At 40.1% G+C, this 23,975-nt stretch overlaps 1 protein-coding gene across 1 annotated transcript in view; it reads left to right on the forward strand.

The window, feature by feature from the left end:
* NSMCE2 (NSE2 (MMS21) homolog, SMC5-SMC6 complex SUMO ligase) overlaps positions 1-23,975 on the forward strand; it is a 134,600-nt gene that overhangs the window by 41,498 nt on the left and 69,127 nt on the right. The window contains exon 4 of the mRNA XM_069780051.1: positions 22,686-22,839. Within this exon, the coding sequence (XP_069636152.1) occupies positions 22,686-22,839 (154 nt within the window). The remainder of the gene's footprint in view (positions 1-22,685; positions 22,840-23,975) is intronic.

Raw genomic sequence — 23,975 nt, forward strand, 5'->3', positions numbered from 1 at the left:
AATACAGAGTCCACAAGTACTACTGCATCCTAAAATTTATGTTGACTTGCTATGTAGCTTTAGATGAATAACATTTATACTCTGTTTCAAATGTGTTTTGGAACGTAATTCTATCTAAAAACTACCTTTTGCCACCACAATTTTAGTATTTTGAAAGTCTTCAGGGTATCTAATAATTTAGCTCCTGTGTTCTTACTCATATATTTGATGATTTAAAAAATAAGTGAATGAACAGCTCCTGCTCTGGGCATTGTTACATAATTGAAAAATTCTTAATCTCAAAGCTCACTTCAAATCCGTATCATAAAACCACACAAACCATTTAATAATTAGGTACTAGCAGATAAAATCCAGCTTGAAGTTAGCAGAGCTACACCCACTTGGACCAAAGAAGGGAGGAATCTTCAGCTAGATCCTTGTCTTGCAGCCAGTTTTCTCCTTTAATTCCCGAGAAAAACTTACTAACTTGTTCTAAATAACAAATCTTGCTTGTAATATTGATGGGAGAAGGTGAACTACAGCTCTGGGTGAGTATCTGCTGGGACCCCTTCTTATAAATTTGATGAAATTCCAACTTAAGAACCTGCTGTGATCTCAACAACGCCAAATCTGATGAAATGTTTTCCTGGATGGTTAGGTCCCATACAATGTACATTTTGTACTTATTTTAATAGATCAGAATCTGGAAGTTTTAAGATCAGTCCTTGAGATTCCTGGATCAGTGAACAGAAAAATGTCTTTTATATCCTCATCAACAGTGCTATAAACTAGAAAGGTGGTCCAACTGGGATTATATATATGGTCAACTAAGTTGTGACTATGGGCTGCTTATTACAGGAGATACTGAATAAGAGACAACAAAGCATGTCAGATTTTTTAAAAAAGAAAGCACTAAGTTGATAGCACTGTCAGAAAAAAATTGTGATTTTACATGCACTTTCATTACTTGAGGAAAGCTTGGCTCCACCATTTTTATAACTCTTCTTCAAGTAGTATTTGCCTCTCTTAGCCTCCTGTTTATCAGACTAAAAAAACCCAGCTGCTTCAACTTCTATCAAGCATGAGCCCATGGCCCCTCCCCAGACTCCAGTTTCTCCATGTACCTCTTGAACTGGGGAGTCTACTGGATGCAGTTTTTCAGCTATTGCCTAATCAATGCTTCATATAGGGGGAGAGTAACTTCCTTTGTCCTGCTGGCCACACTGCTCCTAATGTAGCTGGTATCCAATTTGCCTCATTAGCAGTGAGAAAGTTTCCTCACGTTTTGCTTGGTATCTATGGTAACCTCCCTGTCCTTTTCAGCAGAGCTGCTACAAAGCCAATCAGTTCCTAGCATGCATTGATGCATGGAGTTACCCTGCCCCTAGAAAAGATGCAGAACTTTTCTTGTTGAATTTGACATTTCCAGTCCTGAATTTCCTCAAGATCCTTCTCGATCAAGCTCTGCTGCTTGATGTGTCAAACACCACTAGGTTAGTGTTGTCTAGAAGATTGCTGAGAGTGCATTGTGTTGCATCCAGGTCATTAGTGAGGATATCGAACATTTTCAGCCCTACTGTTCACCACTGTAATACTCTGCTTGGTACTGGCTACCAATTGGATATCAAACTAACGTTTACTGTGAGTGTTACCCTCTGAGCCCAGCTGTCCTGGTAATTTTCAATCTAGCTACCAGACCATTTGATTATATCCACCACTCTCCCCACATCTGCATTTCAGGTCAGTTCATCACATAAGGCAATCAGTTTGATCAAGCATGAACTGCCCTTTGTAAGTCTGTGTTTGTTGTTGCTGATTACCTTTTTGTTCTCTGCATGTTTGGAGGTGGATTCCAAAAGGATGTGGTATGTAATCTTTCCAGGGGCTGAGGTGAGGCTAACCGGCCTGTAGTTGCCTGAGTTCTTTTTCTCATGCCTTCTTTAAAGCCAGGCATAGTGCTAGCCTTTTTCCAGTTTTCAGGGGCCTGTCCCAATAATCATGCTTTTTTTGGAGATGACGGGCAGGACTCTTGAAGTCATATCAGCCAACTCTTTCAGCACTTTCAGATTAATCTTGTCTGTCCTCATAGGTTTGAATACATCCAGCTGCTCTAACTCATTCCTAACTTGTTGTCCCTAACCTGTTCCTTCCCACACCATCCTTGTACACCTGGAAATCTAGGAGTAATCTTTGCCTGTGAAGATGGAGGCAAAAATGTATTGAGTACTTCAGCCTTTTCCCTCTGCACAACCACTAGGTTGTCTCCCCCATTCAGTAACATCCCCACATTTCTGAACTTACACAATTCCATCTTGCTGCTCTTTATATCCCTCACTCATTTTAATTCTAAATGTGCTTTGGTTTTTCCAGTTTTGTTTCTAAGTGCCAAAGTAGTGCTTTTGTACTCCTTTTTTGTTGCCTGCTCTTGTTTGCTCTATGCTGTCTTTTTGCATTAGAGTTCATTAAGAAACTTGTTGCTTGGTCAGGTAGGTCTTCTACTGAAACTTCTAGTCGTCTTGTACAACAGGATTATTTGTACCTGAGCACTCAATAAGTTTTCTATAAAAATTTACCAGCTATCCTAGGCACCTTTTGCGTTAACTTCCTGGGAGATTCTTCTGAGCCATCTCCTGAATAACCCAAAATCCACTTGCATAAAATCTGAGTCCTAATTCTTCTCCTTACCTTCCCAATCTTCTTCTGGATCCTGAATGCAATCAGTTTGTGGTCACTGCTCGCAAGCTACTATCTGTGACCACATTTGCCGCTTGTTCTTCCTTGTTTGTGCACAGAGGTCACATAGAGTATTAACTTTGTTTGGTCTCTCTAGTATTTGCATTAAAAAGTTATCACCAATGCAGTCTAGAAATATCCTGGATTGCTTGCGCAATGCTATGGTGCCTACATGGTTGAAATCCCTAATGAGGACCAAGGCTGGTAGTTGGGTTGCTTTTGGTAGTTGTTTGTAGACAGCATTATCCACTTTGTCCCCTTGTGCAGGTGGTGTGTAACAGGCCCTCACTGTTGCATGGCCAATGTTGCTTTTGCCTTTGCTTTTGACGAGAAGATTCCTGTCAGATACATCTCTGGTTTCACACTGGACCTCTGCATAGACAAGGAGGTGCTTTGTAAGAAAGTGCTACTGCCCTTCTTTATTGCTTGTTCTCCTTGATCAGCCTCCGCAACACTGTTCCAGTCATGGATGCTATCCCATTTGATCTTTGTGATCCTGATCACATCAGAACTCTCTGACTGTGCATAGACTTCCAGTTCTTGTTTGTTGGCCAAGCTCTGTGCATTAGTATCCAGACACTTGAGGTGCATGCCCTCCCTCCAAGCAGAAATGTGTAACTTTCCCTTGTGGCCTTTTCTCACACAAACTTTCTCCTCCCCTCCTTTACCTCTGGGCCAAGTACCCATTTCTCAGTGAATTTAGTTTAAAGCCATCCTCACTAGAATAGCAAGTCTCTTCACAGAGATGTTTTTCTCTTTGTCAGGTGGCTTCCATATCTTCGTAGTGGTCTGTCCTGGTTTTGGCTGGGATAGAGTTAATTATCTTCCTAGTAGCTGGTATAGTGCTGTGTTTTGGATTTAGTATGAGAAGAATGTTGGTAACACACTGATGTTTTCAGTTGTTGCTAAGTAGTGTTTAGACTAAGTCAAGGATTTTTCAGCTTCTGATGCCCAGCCAGCAAGAAGGCTGGAAGGGACACAGCCAGGACAGCTGACCCAAACTGGCCAAAGGGATATTCCATACCATGTGATGTCATGCCCAGTGTATAAACTGGGGGGAGTTGGCCTGGGGGGCGGATCACTCTTTGGGAAGTAACTGGGCATTGGTCAGTGAGTGGTGAGCAATTGCATTGTGCATCACTTGGTTTATATATTCCAATTCTTTTATTATTATTATTATTATTATTATTATTATTATTATTATTGTCATTTTATTATTGTTGTTATTGTCATTATTATTTTCTTCCTTTCTGTTCTATTAAACCGTTCTTATCTCAATACACGAGTTTTACTTTTTTTTCCTGATTCTCTCCCCCATCCCACTGGGTGGGGGGAAGTGAGTGAGCGGCTGCTTGGTGCTTGGTTGCTGGCTGGGGTTAAACCACGACACAGTCCATCTTCATTGAATGATGCATTGTAATCAAAAGAAACCAAAGTCTTGGTGATGAGAGCAGCTGTACAACCAAGCATCAGTCTGCTTGTTACATCTGCTAGCCAGGCCTCTCCATTCACTAGAAGGATTGAAGAGAGCATCACTGGGATTTCTGCCTTCTTATGTTTGCTCTGAGCTCTCTGTTACATTTGAGCTGCTCAAGGTTTCCCTTGGCTGTGTTACTTCTGTCCCACAAGGGTTAGCAGCAAGAGGAGGAATTTGGAAGGCTGGGTTAGTGTTGGCAATTTCTCTGCAACATCAGTGATCTAGGTTAGGTTCTGGGCAAGCAACAGACTCACTGGGATAATAGGGATGAATTCTTCTGTTTCACACAGGAACATCATCAGCCACTAACACCAATGCTTTCTTTAGTGCTGGTACTAATCCAAAGACTTGAGATACCCACTCAGAATTTTCTCCCCAAACACTCCCTGCTGTTCCTGAAACTGTTTGCTAGGAGGATACAGAGCTTTATTCCTGTTACCTGAAGTCACAGGCTTCCAGCTTCCACCCTCTGCAAGTTTGTCTCCTCTTCGTGGTCCTTCAGTCATACCTTTCTTCTTAGAACCATAGAACAGAATCATAGAATCATTTAGGTTGGAAAAGACATTTAAGATCATGGAGCCCAACCGTAAAGCTAACACTGCCAAGTCCACCACTAAACCATGTCCCTAAGTGCCACATCTACACATCATTTAAATACCTCCAGGGATGGTGACTCAACCACTTCCCTGGACAGCCTGTTCCAATGCTTGATAATCCATTCAGTGAACTAATTTTCCCTAATATCCAATCTAAACCTCCCCTGGTGAAACTTGAGGCTGTTTCTTATTGTACTATCACTTGTTACTTGGGAGAAGAGACCCACAGCCACCTCACTACAACATCCTTTCAGGTAGTTGGAGAGAGCGATAAGGTCTCCCCTCAGCCTCCTTTTCTCCAAGCTAAACAACCCCAGTTCCCTCAGCCACTCCTTGTAAGACTTATGCTCCAGGCCCTTCACCAGCTTTGTTGCCCTTCTCTGGACACGCTCCAGCGCCTCAATGTCTTTCCTGTAGTAAAGGGCCCAAAACTGAACACAAGACTCGAGGTGCGGCCTCACCAGTGCTGAGTACAGGGGAACAATCACCTCCCTGCTCCTGCTGGCCATACTATTTCTGATACAGGCTAGGATGCTGTTGGCCTTCTTGGCCACCTGGGCACACTGCTGGCTCATATTCAGCCAGCTGTCAACCAGCAACCCCAGGTCTTCTACCAGGCAGCTTTCCATCCCCTCTTCCCCAAGCCTGTAGCTTTGCATGGAGTTGTTGTGACCCAAGTGCAGGACCCAGCACTTGGCCTTGTTGAACTTCATACATTTGGCCTTGGCCCATCGATCCAGCCTGTCCAGATCCCTCTGTAAAGCCTTCCTACCCTCGAGCAGAGCAACATTTCTGCCCAACTTCGTGTCGCCTGCAAACTTACGGAGGATGCACTTGATCCCCTCATCCAGGTCATTGTTGAAGTTATTAACAGAACTGGCCCTAATACTGAGCCCTGGGGAACACCACTTGTGACCAGCCACCAACTGGATTTCGCTCCATTCACCATTCCTCTTTGGGTTTGGCCACCCAGCCATTTTTTTACCCAGCAAAGACTATACCCATCCAAGCCAGTTTCTCCAGGAGACTGCTGTAGGAAATGGTGTCAAAGGCTTTACTAGAGTCTAGGTAGGCAACATCCACAGCCTTTCCCTTATCCACTAAGCGGGTCACCTTCTCATAGAAGGAGATCAAGTTAGTCAAGCAAGGACCTGCCTTTCATAAACCCATGCCGACTGGGCCTGATCACCTAGTTGTCCTGTACGTGCCACATGATGGCACTCAAGACGATCTGCTCCATAGCCTTTCCTGACACTGAGGTCAGACTGAGAGGCCTGTAGTTCCCTGGATCCTCCTTCTGACCCTTCTTGTAGATGGGTGTCACATTTGCTAACCTCAAGTCAACTGGGACCTCCCCAGTTAGACAGGACTGCTGATAAATGATTGAAAGTGGCTTGGTGAGCACTTCCACCAGCTCCCTCAGTGCCCTTGGGTGGATCTCATCCAGCCTTATAGACTTGTGTGTGTCTAAGTGGTGTAGCAGGTCGCTAACCATTTCCCCGTTGATTATGGGTCTTCATTCTGCTCCCTGTCCCTGTATTTCAGCTGAGGGGGCTGGGTACCCGGAGAACAACTGTTCTTACTATTAAAGACTGAGGCAAAGAAGGCATTAAGTACCTCAGCCTTTTCCTCACCCTTGGTCACTATGTTTCCCCCTGCATCCAATAAAGGATGGAGATTCTCCTCTGCCCTCCTTTTGTTGCTAATGTATTTATAGAAACATTTTTTATTGTCTTTTATGGCAGTAGCCAGATTAAGTTCTAGTTGGGCTTTGTCTCTTCTAATTTTCTCCCTGCATAACCTCATGACAGCCTTGCAGTCCTCCTGAGTTGCCTGCCCCTTCTTCTAAAGGTGATAAACTCTCTTTTTTTCCCTGAGTTCCCCAAAGCTCTCTGTTCAGCCAGGCTGGTCTTCTCTCCTGCCAGCTTGTCTTTCAGCGCATGGGGATGGCCTCCTCCTGCGCTTTTAAAACTTCCTTCTTGAAGAATGTCCAACCTTCCTGGACTCCTTTCCCCTTCAGGACTGCCTCCCAAGGGACTCTGTCAACCAGTCTCCTAAACAGGCCAGTGTCTGCTCTCTGGAAGTTCCAGGTAGCAGTTCTGCTAAACCCTGCTCCTTACTTCTCTGAGAACTGAAAACCCTATCATTTCATGATCGCTGTGCCCAAGATGGCCTCCAACCGTCACATCACTCTCAAGTCCTTCTCTGTTCACAAACAACAGGTCCAGTGGGGCACCTTCCCTAGTTGGCTCACTCTCCAGCTGTGTCAGGAAGTTCTCTTCCACACACTCCAGGAACCTCCACCTCCTGGACTGTTTCCTCTCCGCTGTATTGTATTTCCAGCAGACATCTGGTAATTCTTACCCCAATGGAGCTTAAGCTTATGTTGTAGAGAAATTTCTTTGAAGTTCCTACTGGTATCCTGTGCAGCACCCCTAACGCAGTGAAGCCCGCTGACCTCTCTTGGCAGCTCCTCACTGAGCATAGCAGTGACTTGATCTGAATGCACTTCTCCAGCTCCCTGCCCCAGGGAGGAGCACTGGGCATCTGAGCCGGCCAAGCCCTGGATGGCAGAATGTACCCTCAGCACTTCCATGGAGGCTGAGGTTGCCGATGTTCCAGAAAGGCTGCACCAGTGACCTGTGCTGTGTTATCACCATTTGGGAGCAACTTCAGTTGGTGACAAGTCTGGGATTTACGCTCCCTGCAATCCAGCTGCCATATTAACTGCTTTGCTTCTGGTTTTCTGTCCTGATGGCAGGGCTCCTTGTTTCTGGTATTCCCTAAGGCACACCATCTCATCTCTAGGTGAGTAGGAAGCTGATGCAAGTTAACTCTGCCCCTAGTGAGATTCCCACCTGGCAGGGAGCTCCTCATGCTGCTGGTTAGTTAGTTAGTTCCCTGCCCTGTTTGCTTGCCTTGTGATCACATCACACATTGCTTCCTCTTGCACTGCTGTTCAAAACAAGGGTTTGAAAGTGGACACGAGTTAGCCATGCTGCTTTAGGACTAGGACTAGCAGTTCCAGTTTCAGGATAGGCAAATTAGGGTGATTTACACAGGATTTGGTTTTATGTGCTTTCCACAACAACCATTCAGTAAAGTAAATATATGTTGTTATTTTTTTCTGTAAAGTATTTTTAGTAAATCCTCAGTCCCTGTTTTATTGAATGACTAATGCATTTTGGTACATCTGAATTACATCCATACTGAGTCATTTTGTTTTGTAATGACATATTTAAATGTTTAAATCTCTACAGAAATTAAATATTGTAAAAGACTTTAACCTTTTGTTCTGGGGGTTGGTTTGTGCCTGTATTATATCACCACAAGCCTCTGCTATGGCGAAGAACTGTACACTGAAGAGTAACAGAATGCTGTGTTGCAAAAACACTTCTGGAAACCATAAATGAGCCAGTGTGTTTTTGCACAGCCAAAATTTTGGTTTTTTGAATCAGATCTTCCCCTGCTTGCTGTGTAATGTTGTTGCATTTAACATTTCACAATACTGTCGTCGGACTCTTAATTTTTCCTAAGCCACTGTTCACCCAACATTTCTAAAATTTTCCCTCATCTCTTCTCAGACTGTAGTTACTTCACATTTTGAAACTAAGGCTTTGTTTATGGGGAAGGTTTTGCCAGTGACAGAACTAAAGTAATTATATCAGTGTTCCCTGCATTCTTGCTTTTCTTGTTGGTGTTTTTGATAGGGTTTTCTTTTGTTTTGTTTTATTATGTTAAACTTTCATGTAGGACATGTAAGCTGAAATGAAGTAAAAGTATCTGCAAGTTTTGTAGTGGGATAACTGTAAAATAAATATAAACATTTATTGCTTGTGTAGACCAGTTGAACAACCTTCCTTGAATTACTTTGTCATGTGTACTACTTCTTAAACTACTTCTTCCCTAGTCTGCTATCTTTCTTTTATCAGCTCAAGATGCCCTTATAGTCCTTGAACAGATGTCTGTTATACCAGGCTGTCCTTATTTTGAAATACCTTACAAGCTTTCACTTGTGCTTCATTATCCTGGATTTGTAATCTGTGTTTATCCTGATGTGTGGTTTATATTGCGTCTTTGCTTGTGTGCCAGGTCCATCATTTACTTGGCGAGCTCTTTAGGGCAGAGAGCTGTTCATCACATCATGTGCTTTCTGAAGCCCATACCATATTTTTAGAATCCAAAGAACAATCATCAATCATTGTGAAAGACCAATATCCCTTTATTGTGATATCTATGAATACTGTTTGAGGCTTCTCGTTGCCTTCTCCAAGCAAGGAAGCAAAACTAAGAACCACGGAAGAAGTTGGTTTTGTACTTGCACAAATGGGTTGTATTGTGACAAAGGGTTTGAAAAAGACCCCCCCCCCAGCAAACAAACACACACACAAACCAGCTAGCTTTCACCACTGAGCAGGAGAGCTGGTACTATATATGAGAAGAATGGGAGATATTTGTTGTGGTAATTCTGAAATGAATGTGACTTTCTGCTCTGTGAATATTTGTATGTAAAATATAGAGAATGGGATTTTCAAAAGTGCCTACATGATTTAAGAACCTTGCAGAAACAAAATGAGAGACTGAATCCACAGCTGAATGGTTAGGCAATAACCTGGGATGTGGGAGAGTCAGGTTCAAGTACTTGCTCCAATTATCTTTTAATTAGTTATACAAAGTGGAACAACTTCAAACAGGAGAGACCAAGATGTCTTACCTCTGAATACCCAATAGCCTATGGGCTAGGACAGCTAATATGGGATGAGCAGAGATTTGAAAACGGGTCACTCACCTTACTGATGACTGTTTTAACCACTGAGATATTAAATCTGATAGCATGTGAATTTCTCTCATCATGGTTTACGAGGAGGGATTTGCCTGGCTTAAGCAACTGACTCAAGGAAAGGGTTTGTGGTGGAGGCACCCATTGCCAATAGGACTGCCTGTCTCTTAGACAATCTTTGCTTAGATAGCTGGCTTCTGTGATTCCTGTCTTTTGACATTGGCTTTCTCTATCCATTTTATAAAAAGCCTGACTATCTAATTTCGGGAGGGGATTGCGTTATGTAGCAGGATCTCTAAAGCTTAAGTGCTACAATTTGCATATTTGCTACAACTTAGCCTTTTTGTGCATCTAGTGGTCTACCACAAAGTAGGGACTTATTATGGTGCCGATGGACCAAACAGTGCAAAGGACTTTTAGCAGGGCTGACATATTAAATAACAGACATAAAGACATGACATATTGTTAAAATGTATTTATTGCTAAAGGAGGAAACCATGCTAATATACTAATTACATCATCTTGAGAGACTCATAATTATCTCTACAGGATTTCATGAGTCCGCATCCATTTGATTTGTCCTAATTCAGAGCTTTGTCATCCTCATCTGCAATCTCTTGCCCAGATGGAGCATGGAAATCGACACAAGCGTTCCTAATATGCAAATAGAGATCTGCAGTCCCACTTCAAAGAAGCAGCTTCTGAAGTGGGAATTTTAATTATTCCATTTTGAGTTAGTGACTCTGCAAAAGAGTTTTTTCTTCTGCCAGTGAGTTGGGTGTTCTTTTTTTTCAGTTTTGTTACCCAACTTGCAGTAAGCATGTCTCATTCTCTCTGTCATGCGAACAATGAAATGGTTGACCAGTTAATGATCCATCTGTTTACTGATTGTAATCCATAACTTCCTCAGGGAGTTGTTTGTCCTGTTCTTGGGTTCTTTTGCATGTAGTATTTTATATAACAAGATGAGATTCCTCATTGCTTGTTACAGGAGTCTGTCATGAACTTGAGGAACAAGGGCAGATATCAACTGCCATATATTTTGTAGAGATGAGCTGTGTCCGCTGTCAAAACTTAAGTCCCTTGGACAAGAGAATGTGCTGGCGAAGTTGGTGGAGAAGAGAAACTCATAAAGTAAGAAATATTATCATGTGACTGTATATTGCATGGCAGAAGACAAAAACAAAGGGGAGAAATCATGATGGGGATTGGTAATAGTTAATCTAGAGGAACTGACCAAAATAGCAAGTGATTGGCTAAGTAGCTGAAATTTCATCTGATTGTGAATAACTACAGAGCAGTGTCAAGTCAAATTTAAATATTTTGCTGTGACATGTACTCATAGAGAAGATCCCTGTTGAAGCGTGAAATGCAATTAAAAGGTTTAGTTACTTACGGTGAGTTATATGTTCCACTTTGGATGGTGTAGTTTCAATTTATAATGAGGTGACTTAAGGTGGTCACTGACAGTTGAGGAAAGTGCGCAGCAGTAGCACTCTCAGGACAAAATATTCCCAGGTACCAGTGGGTGCACTTGGGAGAGCACAGACTACAATACCCCATGAAGAGGTCAGCATAACCTTCTGTTCCTGTGAGGCTGCTGACCCATGCGTGGAGGGGAGGCAGTCACTCACTCCATCTGCTCCCTAAATCCTTTGCCAGTGACTCAGGACCTGGTGTTTGATGAGAATGTAATATATAAGAGGAATAATGGAGGCATCCCATAATTAGCACTAGTAATAAGAGAGGCATCAGTTTAGCATGTGATATACAGTGACTGAGTCAGAAAAATGAAGGAAAAGTGAGTTTGATAGAATTATAAGAAGGAGAGTGCGGTACTGAAAAATTGCGATGAATGGTGATGAGCTTGAAAAGAAGCTAAAAAAGGGAAAGCAAAGTAATATGAGAAAGAGGAAGGACGAGTTCAAAACCAGTACTAAATATAAGAGCTAGGACTGTAAATTCTGGAAGATGTAGGGAAAAGTTCGAATGGCAGGGGAGGTGTGATCAAGAGAGTTGGCTGGCATAGGGTTTATGCTAGCAGCCTGAAAGAATTTGGGGAGACAAATTTGATAGTGTTGCAGAAACTGAGGAGAAAGAAAAAAATGTATCTATTGAGTTTGAAAATAACAGAACGGAAATACTTGCATGCATAGAGTGATAAGTTCAGAAGAAAGTTACTTCTTTTTTATGCTTTTAAATCTTACGGTAAGTGATAGTTTCTAGTCATGGACAACATCACATTTCTGGGATTGTCAGCCAGCATAATGGGGATGTTTCTGATAGTCAAAAAAGTACTGAGTTTTTTCAGTATTATGGCCAAACTCATACTGGTTTGACTTCCCGTATGAGTTAAGTTCTTATGGAGACAAACAAGATTTCTACTCCATAACCTTTTTTTGTCAGCTGAGGCAGTATTAAGAAAAGTGTATTTAAATTTGAGGCTAAGCTTTTAAATTTATTTTGCTTTTACAAACAGTATTTCAACAGTATATGTGAAGACTACTCCATTTAGGAATTCTTCTATTTTGTGCTCCTTTTTTCTTCTTGCCATGCAGACAGACTCTCAGGTGGAACCATCTCCTTCAGCCTTATAACTGCAGCTGAGGACTCTAATTTTTTTCCTGTTTCTTCTCACCCTGCTGTCACATTTTGCAGACATGAGTTAACTAATACTACTGTCACACACCAGTGTCATTCACAGAAATTGTTATTTTAACTATGAACTATTTAAAAACTGTTTTAAATTAAAGTTGGATTTTAATTACTTCCAACAACACATAAAAATCAAATTACATGTGTAATGGGGGAGTCTATATGGGCTGGAGAGTTGGAATATGATTTCATTTTTAGTCATAATTTTAAACCTGGATTGATAATTCATGTTTAGATTTTTACAAAAGCATTGCATATAAATTGCAAGGGTGTTGCAAAACAGGTGTCTCTGAATTTTTAAAAACTCTTCTTGTGTGCTTTCTATTCTACAGTCAGCTATCAGATTGCATCCGGTATCCACCTTACGGTTAGGTCTTACTATTGCTAAGTACTGTGTTTAATTACAGCTTAATATATTGTTCACAGTTTTTCCTTTAATGTGGAGAGTATGAAGCAAGCTGGTTTTGAGCTAAGATGTGGAAGTTAATGTAATGACCTATAATAAAAAAGCTATTTAGGTTTCATCAGATTTCTCAGGACCCAGTTTTGTGAGGCTCTGTATAAAAAGGGATGCTCTGGAATCAGGAAGTTGGGCTCAGTCGTGCAGGACACACAGCTGTCATAGCACAGAAACAGACAGTTACGAAGGGGTTTGTGGACATCATAATAAAGGAAGATGCTTTTAAACAAGGATTTTGAAGAAGGATTTAAAGATACATTGCCAAATGTTTATGAAGAGCTTTCTCACAGCAGGAGGACTGGGAGAGAGAAAGTGCGAATGCATTTGTTTTGAAATTCAAACAGGGTGACAGGGACTGGCATCATCAGTTATCTACTGGCAAGAACCAGTCTCTTGATGCTCTGATAGATAACAGGAAAGGTGTGGATAGACTCCAAGGATTTTGGAAAGTTGGTGGGAAGGATGTGTAGGGTTGTAATGTAGACAAGATTAATCCAGGCTGTTATGCAGCATATGTCTTTGCAAAAATTGGTGACAATAGAGGAATGTATAAGCAGCTTAATCTAGCATACTAGGAGCAAGGGCCCTTTCAATGCTAATTTTCTGATACAGTTCTGTTTCTGAGGCTTTACTGAAACTGCATTAATAACAAAAATGGGACCTATAAGCAAAGGGGAGGAAACGAATTGCAGTTGAAAATATCCTTCTCTGTCAGATGATATACTGCCTGCAGGGAGCCTATAAAAACTACAGAACTGAGATATTGTGGGACACCTATATAACAAAAAGTGTATGTTAGCATTCCAAAGTGTCCTGTGCAACAGAAAAGCATCACTCGTGCGTGTACTAGGAAAGCACATAGTGTTTACCAAGACAAGGGAAGAGTGCAAGCTGTCAGCCAGAACTGGTAAATCAAGAAGGATAAGAATGGAAGTAAGACCTAGGATTTAGTGGCTAATAACTATTGAGGGCTGTCCCAATAGGAAGCTGGATAAGGAAACATCACTAATAATGATTGAAGAAGGTGATATGTGGAAAGGCTCAAGGGAGACACTAGTCTCTAAGGCATCCGCAGTAAAGTGCAAAATAAAAGGCAGTTCTGCCACAGGGCACAGACTAGGACTGTCATACAATTGAGGTGTTTTGTACCCACTGCAGTGTAAGGTAGGTACTCCCAGTTTATGAGGAAATTCGGGGGAGCTTACTGCAGTTACACTTGTGGTTTTTTTCTGCTTAGTGCAGCTCTGCACCATCACTGAGTTCACTGTTCTGTGTTAAAGGTGGAGCTGACCCTGATGGAAGTATTGCCATCTTGATCCATATATTAATAGAGATATATTAATTTGATGAGTCTAGGCTGTAAGTGTCAGCCAGGATATATGTTTTTCAACTAATGTCAATTCAAATAAAGCATGAGTCTGTACTTAAGAAATCTTACTGCTGTTTTCCAAAAGTGTAAAGGTTACATTTAGTCTTGATGAAAAATGACAATATGACTCACATTGCTGCTTTGGAGACTATGAAGAAGAAATGCTATCAGTGCTGAAGAACTTTTTGAGGACAAGGATATAATCAGATGAATGAAAAAAAAAAATGAGCAGAATAAAAATTGAAAAAGACTGCTTGACTTTCCCTGGAGGTATACCCAAGGAATATGGAAAACATCCCTCTGGAAAATCAGCTGATTTTAACAATGCATGCTGTATGCAGGTCTCCAAAGGATAAGTTACACTTTGTATTAAACAGGGATCAGCTTCACAGCTGGCATAAATCAACGGTGTTTTGTAGGAGCTGGTGAAGGTAACACTGAATTGTACTTGTTTTAGGATTTAGCCCTTTATTTCCACGCTGTGGAAAACATGGGGTTTAGTGATCTCAGTCAACCAAGCAGAGCCATACAAGAGTAAACAGGTTGTTAATCTGAAATCACCTTAGGGCCTTCTTCTGCTCCCACTGAAATCAATGTCTAAATTCCCATCAGTTTGAGTGGGATATTAAAGAAAAAAAAAAAAAAAGCACTAATATCCATGTTAATGTATTTTCTAAATATGTGAATTAATCAGCAGCTTGGTAAACTGGTTCAACAGCCTGATGCATTTGCTGAATCAACCTTGCTAAAACAGATGCACCATCTGCCTCACAGTTTCTAACATGCTGTTAAAACAAAGCAACATTTTTATAAGAACAGTTATTTTTGCTGTTATATGCCTTAATCTGTGCTCAGGCAAAACTACTTAGAACAAGATGCTGTGTATCTCTAGTGCCCCCAAATTAGCTTGCATATGAACTATGTTTGTGACAGAACTTTAAAGTACATAGAGAAGAAGGGATTAGTAAGTTTATGTACTTGCTCCTCCACTGTGTCTCGAACCATATTTTTTAGGTGTTTTCATAAATGTCTCCCAAATACTGTAGAATTTTTTGCTTTGTTGTATTCATACTTCATATATTGAAAAACTACAGAGAAACAAGATGAAGACAGACTTCTGTTTGGTTGAAATCATTAAGAAAATTCAGTCTAACCCTCATGGCAAACCACGGGCAGTTGGGCTTTCAGAAATGCTGAAGGGATAAAGGTACTAAATATCCATTAACTTTCTTCCCTTTGGTACCTTGGGAAAACCTCACCTCTAATGCTAACATTTATTGTCTTTATGAGCCAGTTTTACACTATTGGTAAAAAGTAGTTTCAATACTGGTATTTCAATAAGATCCCCTTTCATTGCTTCTCTTTACCCCTTTGCACTTTGTAAAGCAGCACACAAGGGGTCTTGGAGAGAAACAAAAAGATGTCCACAGTCTTGTCTCTACCATAGTGGGTAACTGGGGAAAACACAAAGAGAGGGTTTTTTTCTGTTAAAACACGTGCAGAGTAAAGCATTTTGCTTGAGGTGAAACTTCTAACAGATGGGAACCCCAAGAAATGCTGTTCAGGCTGTAAACTTTGCACTTGCACCAGACAATTTTGTTTCTTCACCTAGTGCTCATTTACTGTAATCCCACTCTGTATATATGGTTCCTTTCTAAACAGGAGAAAGAAAGCAAACAGTGTGGCCAAAGTCCATTTCTAGTCTTGCCAAAATGACTCATGTGCCACGACTTGTGAGGAGTTCATTTGGATATACCCCAATATACATAGAAGCAGCGCGTGCCCCTCTGTGCTTCCTTTCTTTATAAAGGTTAAACATCTCGAGGTGCGTTCAAAGTAGGGAAAAGAAAGTGTGGAAGGTACTAGCAATTTCATTACGGGGGACAGCTTACCTACAACCACCATATTGACATGCTGCCTTTGAACCATGGCAACCCTGCCTCACCTTCAAACTGTTACTCTGGCAGTGTTTTGGGATATTTGAAACGTGCTGACAGTCATTTTCTGTTGTGCTGGCCTGGTTTAATAGGCAGCATGTGTCATAAGTATGGGTCAGCCCTCATAAATATGCCTCTCTTGGCATTTCACAATTGTCTACGAAGGTGTTGCTCAACTGGAGTCCCAGCCCTGCAGCCATGATGTATAGAGGTGTTGAATCTCCTGAATCAGATGTGGGCCCTTAGGCAATTCTGACTGCGGCAAAGCTGTGTTCAAACTAGTGCAGCTCCTGCTGCTGAATGATGATATCCTTTTTGACATCCCTTACAGATGTTTCCAAGAGCTGTGTTTTATTTGTGCATCAACAAATGATCTGATATTTGCTAAGGGTTTGAATCCAGCCATTGAAGAATAATAAATGACTGTTTAGGTTGAGCTGAAATTTTGCAGCCTGATTCAGTTACAGTGGTGACTCACTTAGAGTTGGTTCTCACATGATTCACAAAGTATATGGGTGGCTCAACCCACAAATTTACTTAGCTCCCATGTTATTTTCCCTCTCAGTGAAAAAAATTGGTTATAATAAATAATCACAGCAAACTTTGACTTACCCTGAGGTAAAATAAATGTGTGTGTTGAAAGACGGCATATTTGTAATAATAAATTATTTAGTGAGGTGAGGATGAAATAATAGGACGTAGGAATCGTTAAACAAGAAAGAAATGTGACATGCATTTTTGATTGATTTTGTTGCATGGCAGATGTAAATAAAGGAAGAATAGTTATTTTTATCTGATGGAGGTGCTCAGAGAGGCTGTTTTGACAGTGTCCATACTTATTGCTATAGCCAGCCAATTCTTGGCATTTGTTCTCTGAAATAAGTAGTTTTAGATATGTCCATGTCTGAGTCAGACATTTTAAAGTGATGTCAATTCAGAAAGTGTGAGATACCTAGGTTCTGAAAACTGGGTCGGTCTTTGTAGGATGTCTTAGGCTAGTCACCCCAAGTCCTGAAGTACCTGAAGTTGTGCGTCTAAAAAATCTTGACTGAGTTCCTCTACAATATTAAATGCACAGAGATAAGAAATTTTGTCCCAACAGGATCTATAAGATACCAAGTTTTTCTCCGAAAGGTGCAGCTGCTATCAGTGTTCCATAAGCATATGCACAGGCACATTGCTGTAGTGTAAATACAGTCTAAATTACTATGAGTTTAGAGTTAGCTGGAGACATCAGTGTATCCTTTTTTGGGTTGTCCCAAAAGGATGTAAATATCTGGGTAACTACATACCTCTGAGCTTCATAGCACTGAGTGACTAATCACCCTCCCTTTCATAAATGAAACAACAAAGAATCTGAAAAATGAAGAAATTCTGCCATGTCAGCTGACTTGGTCATTAAAAAGGTCATTAGTAAGCAGGAATGTTTCTTTACCTCACAGATACCAAATGTCAATAATATCCATAAATTAAACTTTAAAAGTCTGTATTTTGTAGGGATTAAGTTACAGGGAAAAAATAATGCATGATTTGAAAGATTAAGGTGAGAATTCTGAACATTTTGGAAAGACAGTTCTTTTTCAGATTGTGTCACTGGTTTGAGGAAACCTCAGTGTCGCTTAGGTATGGCAAGAAATTTGTGAGAAATAAAATGGATGGCACTGGCAAACTCCCCAAAACCAAGGGACATAAACAATTGCCCTGAGAAATTAGGAATAGTGACAGGATTAAAAATGTGCAGCTAAAGGACTTCTATGCTAGTGAGAGAAGAAAGAAAAGGCTAAGAAATAACCGTGGAGTGTCACATGCTGAACTACTGCAATGCAAAGTCCAGTGAAGCATTTTTGTGGTATGCAGAATGCCGCTCTTTTATCACAAAGTTTGCCAAGCAGCCACAAGGCAAACCTTGTTTCAGACCTCTTTGTAGAGAGTGAACCAAGTGCACATGTTAATTTGAACTTTCCCTCAGTTAAAGGAGAAGGTAAAAGGATGGCTTTGTGCTCAAAGCACAGAACTGGGATTTATTTATTCTTGGTTCTGCTAGTCTCCTTGTGCAACCTTAGGCCAAGTTATTAATCTCTTCATTCCACAGTCTCCCCATTTGTAAAATACAGTTGATGGTATATATGTCACAATGGGCGTTTGAGGCTAAATTCTTTAATGTTGGTAAAGTGTTTTGGGATATAATACTGGGAAGGACAAATAACTAAATGTTGCAATGCTACATGCAGAATTATGCTAATTAGTGCATTTTTAGGCACTGATTCCTTACTGTATGTAGACTAATACCGCAAGCTGGTCCAATTTTAGTCTATGATACCTTTGACCTCACTGGTTCTGGGGTTGATCTGGAACAGAATAATTATTTCCCCCTTGATGGTTGTGGTAATTGATGAAATAAAAATTCCCTAGACTGCCCCTTAGAATATCCTGAGTTTACTGTTATCTTAGGCTGTGCAAGCTGGTCTTTCAAAAAGCCTGATTTTTGGAGGCACAGTCTAACAGCTTATGCATGGAATAGACACACTGCCAGTGAGAGAATCTACAAAAGGAAGGCTCATCCTTACAGATAGATATTGGCAGAAGTCAAAGACCTGCCATGAACTGGCTCATTTCATAAGCATTTCCCATCAAATGCAGTAACCTCTTTGCACATGTCAGCTGTGACCAGGTGGTGTGGTGTGTTGCCATGAACAAATGTATCTTTTAATAGGTAAACCACAGTTACGTTTTTCTAAACAATTATTTTTTTAGTATTTCTAAATGTGTTTTCCTGACAGCACTGCTGGTAGATCATGTATGGAGTATCATTAATTATCATGTATAACATGTCTGTTCTCCCTCTTATTGCTGAGCTCCCATGTAAATACTCATGTGGTTCTTTGCTGCTATGGGACTGTCACAGCAGATGCTTTTGCTTTTTCTATTGCTGTAAACAAGCTGTTGTGACTGATACTTCTTTTCACCATATGTCCTGAACACTCCCAGTTCATAGTTATATGTCATTTTGAGGATGCTTTGTAGGGTGTGTATGCCTCCACCCCATTTCAAAATCAATGTAACTCTCAATGGATTGACTAATGACTGCAAGGTGTTACTTAGCATGCTGGTTTTGGCTGACAGTGCTACTAAACGAACAGTTGTTTGCTTAACATGTCTTTCATGGTTCCCATGTGAAATAACTTTTACTGACACTGAACATGCCAATGGCTTCAGGTTTGCTAGTAAGCATTTATCTGACATGCTGCTCAGACCAAAAATAAGTATTACCCCAAGTTGTCCTGAATATTGGTGATTTTGCCCTGTTCCTTAGCCATATCCTATGTTTGTATTGTCCTCGCACATTTTGTTATGCTGATCTCATCATCACTACATCCATCATGAATCTGTAGAGTAGGAGTGGGTGGTGGTAACTAAAGAAAACTGTAATGTACTTGTAAGGGTGTTGTGCTGATGCAGTGTATAAGATGTTGCAATTCTGTCCCACCATGAGGAACTGATGTCACATTTCCTTTCATTTGTTTTCATTTATGTTCTTGGGTTAGAACCATTCTCAACCCTCTTCATGGAATAGGATATGCAGCACCAAAGAGAAATTGCTTGTGCACAGCAAACGTATTTGCTTGTTATTACAGTGGGTGGACATGCCTTATTATTCACCTGTGACGTGTTGACCTTCCAGAAGGTCTACCTGGCATTTCAGTAATAGCATATGTGATGGTACAGTATTGAGTGTGGTCAGGAATGGTGTCTCTACTAATCGTTTTAATGAAAGCAATCATTTGGAAGTGAACAGAAACTGAATTTAAATTGTAAACATGAAAGAAGTTAAACTACAGGAAATAGCATTCTTTGAGCATCTCTCTCATCTGACTCTTTAGGTTTCTATATTAGATGGTTGTCTGAGCCTATGTCATATGTGCTGCATTGCTGGATTATCCTCACAATGTAATGTATTGCTATTGGGAATATAGCTGGTGTGAAAGACTTTTTTTTTTCTTGGTAACTGGTGGAATTGTTCATGTTCCCTTTAGCAAATCGCATGCTAGCTCTTACGTTGTTAGATATATGGCAGCAAGCTGTGTGATTATAGTTACGTAGCCAAGGGAGGGTGTTGTATAATTGTTCTCTTGAGGTTAGTACAGATGTCTACATGCAAATTTTTGTAGCTCCACAGTGGCAGGGGCAAGGCTTATTTGTGTGCATATAATGCAGCTTCTCAAACATCTGTCCTTTTTGCTAACAGAACAGTGTAAGTTACAGTTCCTGCTCTTTTTCTGCTCACATATGTAAAGTCCTTTAATTCTGGAACTTGGAACTGAGAGAACCACTGTTTCAGCTAACATTGGCTGTGCCCTTCTCTTCACCTCTCACTCTGAGGGTATGATTGAAGATCCCATGTGGGTTAATTTCTGTATTCAAATCTTCCATGAGTCAAGAAAAAGATAAAAAGAGCCTGATGTAACTGTATCAATGTGTAACATAGTCCCTGTGGAGAGAAAAAGATTATTGACATTGTCTTTGCTACAGATGGGTGTCTGTAATGAATGTCCACATAATTTCTTTTACTCTTCGTGTGAGTATCAACAACTTAGAAGCACTTTGTGAGGGTTTTTTTTTAGTATACACAGCTGGATCTTCTATATGGTATCTGGCCATAGTGCTGTGATTTGTGATGAGGGCAGGTCTTAGTAATGGGTTGTTATTTGGGCTGTGCTTGTGAGTGTGGTCCTGTGTTTATATGTTATTTTTATGTTAAAGAGAGAATGTCTGTAAAAACAGCCTGATGAAGTTGTTGCAGAAAGGAATATGTTTGCACCACATGTTGTCCGAATCAAATCATTGCTTTATAATGTGTTGGATTATGAAAGTATGTTGATTTAGTAACTGCTTTCTTGTGCTTACATACACCTGATGGCCAAGTTTCTTCTTCAGCAGAGTACTGAACAAAGTTGGTTTTGGTTGTGGTAGGCCTTCTTTTGCAGCAGTTTGCTGTGATGCTGACACAGGCAAATCATTGGAGTGTGTATGATTGCCCCCTTTGCCCTGGGCGCAGGATGTTCTGTTTTCCTTTGCTCCTTTTTTCAGGTTTCATAGGATAAGGACTGTATGCTACTGCTTACATTTATGCATCAGTTTGAGCATCTGTGATGACATGCTGTTGGTCTTTCATAGTCACTGTGCTCCTTTGTTACAAAGCTGTTCCTGAGTCTTTCCCATTCACAGTTGGATGTTGTGGTAGGTGATCTTTTATCTCCAGGTACCTTTGAAAACTGCGTGGTATCACCTGGCAGTGCATGTTTTTTTCTTATTTTTCTTCTTGCCACAACTTGCATCTGCCTAAAGTAAACGTGCCAAACTGGCTTTAGTCTTGGAAGAAATAATAGTTCTATGGATTGCTTTGCTTTGATTAAAAGGAAAGTAAAATTTTCTTGGCTACATAGCATTTTATATATCCGCAAAGTCCATTTTTACATGAACATTTATTATTTCTTTGGCTCCTGAAATAAAATATATTCTGTAGGATTTCCAAGGTCTCTGTAAACTCTGGAACCTGAAACAATTTGATGAAGTGGACCATTTTTTTCTCAGTAGGCTTTTTCCCTGTCTTTCACAATGAATAGTACCATGGTCTGGTGAGGGGCAGAATTTAATGTGTGCGGCAGGGGAAGAGTGGCTCAGCAGAAATGATGCTTACCTCTTTTTTTCAGATTGGCATGTTTTGCCATATGTTTGGGATAGAAATAGCCTTTGTCTGGTTCAGAAAATGCTTAGCATTACGGATTTGACAAATGTCCAACTTCTTTCAGAGTTTGTGCTGTTGCTGATCATCATTGCATAGCACAGTCCCCACCACCTGTAAGCTAGGTCTTATGAAGACCTGTCAAAGGTACCGTTCCCTAGAGTTTAATGTTGGCTTGAGAAACAGAAGGGAAAACTCTTAATTATTGTTTTTTGGGGTGCTTTTTGCATTCCTGAAGTGCTTTTTGCATTCTTGGAATATCTTACTATTGCCTATGTGATGACTTCCCTTTTATTTCTAGTTATTTATTCTTCAGGTCATTCCAGATGCAATTATTGTAAGCAAGTGCTTTTCAAGAAACTGTGTTTTTGCCTGCCTCTATGGCATAATGCTTCTTGTTTGCACAGCACAAATAAATTGAGGTGGTTTCCTTTTACATTAGCTATCTATACTGCTTTTGCTGGTGTTATCCCACTAATCATGCATGTAGATTATTAACTTCTGTAAAGCTGATTGAAAAATGGTGAGAGAGTGGAGGTTTTTAGAAAACTCTTAAAAATGTTATTTCTGTTTTTCAGTTATCTTCTCACTTTTTGGACAGACTCTTATTCTTTGGTTTCATTCATATTCAGTGTTATGCTGGTTGCTGTTAACATGTTGACCTTTACCACTCACGGAAGTAAATTTGACTGCAAGGTTCAGTTTTCCCTATTGTTAGCGTGAGAAATACCCTGTATACAGAAACTGAGTTTAAATGACACTGAGAAGTTAATCTCTACATTTCATAGTTACTTTTGCTGAAATAAATAAATACCTGGAGGTTATGGTTTCACAGCAGGAAACCTAACTGTAGTCAAAAGAAACTGAGATTATGTTCTTGAGTTTTTGCTTGATGTCTTTTGCTTTGCATTAAAATGTGTCATATTGAATAACATTCTATTTCTTATTCCTTACAGATAAAACGAGAAAAACCAGAAAATATACCAGATTTAAAATATTTAGTAAAAGAAAAATTTACTGCACTGGAGAGCAAGAACAGTGACTCAGATTTGCAAAGGAATGAAAAATATATGTATTTTAAGGATCAACTTAAAGAGATGAGAAAACAATGTAAGTCTTATTTAAAAAAAAAAAGATTCCTTGAATGCTAAATGGTAAGATGTGACTAACTGCCCTAAAATATAGAACTGCCAGTTATGGCTTAAACTCAGGTGAGTGTTCTTATTTAAAAATTTACTTAAATTGATATCTGTGTAGAAAAAAGCCAGTGTAATTACCTTGGTAGTTTTATTTAGACTCCCACAGTTCCTGCTGTGTTTGAATACAAATATCATGAAAATATTGCTTCACATCTTTTTTTTGTAAGGTGGACCTTTTCATTTGAAGAGTTTTTCATTTTTTTTCTTAATTGATAGGATCTTCTAAAAAGATTAGGTAAGCTGTTTTCATTTGTCACTTAAACAAATTGCTCCTGTTTCACAACTTTAGGTTGTGTTGCAACTCTAAGAAGACCTTTGCTTTAATCTTAGAACTATATTGTTGAAAAATGCTTACTGTGTGTGTTCTCAGGTTTACAGCTTCTATGCACGCACCCGGTAACACTGCAACTTAGAAAAATCTGTTTTTCTTAATTCACGTGATTTATCAAGTGTTAAAATTTTAAGTTATTTGTGCTTGAATTACCAGAAAAGTTGGAGAGTGAACAGTTCTAGTATTTATGCAACACAAAAAAATTGTATGCTTTTATTGCCCTGCACATATAACAGCTATTAACATATCACTCTGATTACTGTTGGCAGGAAAAGTTCATGGGCTCTAACACTATTTGTGCTGTTCTTCCCCAATCATGATTATGTTTTGAAATTATATTATTCTGCTTGCTGTCCCTTGACCCCTGTACGTATTCCCTCCCACCCTACATTTTGATTTCAACATAAACTGGTATCTCAGGAACTTCAGGAGTCATAGATTAATGATTTATACCATTGGAAAATTATATACTGGATGCTCTCCTGTAGCTCTCCTTGAGTTTTGTTTTTTTGGAGCCTTATCCAAAACCCACTGAAACAAGTGGAAAGAATTTCCCTGCTGACTTCACTGGACTTTGGATTGCTTCCCTGTAGAGATTTACGAAGTGTGAGGACATGCTTGACAAGGTGAATTTTAGATCTGATATCTCAAGACTCCCTAGGATTAGAGCTTGAGGGCTTAATATATTTGTTTCCTATCTTTATGGTTTTTAAGAT

This window comes from Haliaeetus albicilla, chromosome 3, assembly GCF_947461875.1.
Source record: "Haliaeetus albicilla chromosome 3, bHalAlb1.1, whole genome shotgun sequence".
NCBI classification, from domain to species: Eukaryota; Metazoa; Chordata; class Aves; order Accipitriformes; family Accipitridae; genus Haliaeetus; species Haliaeetus albicilla.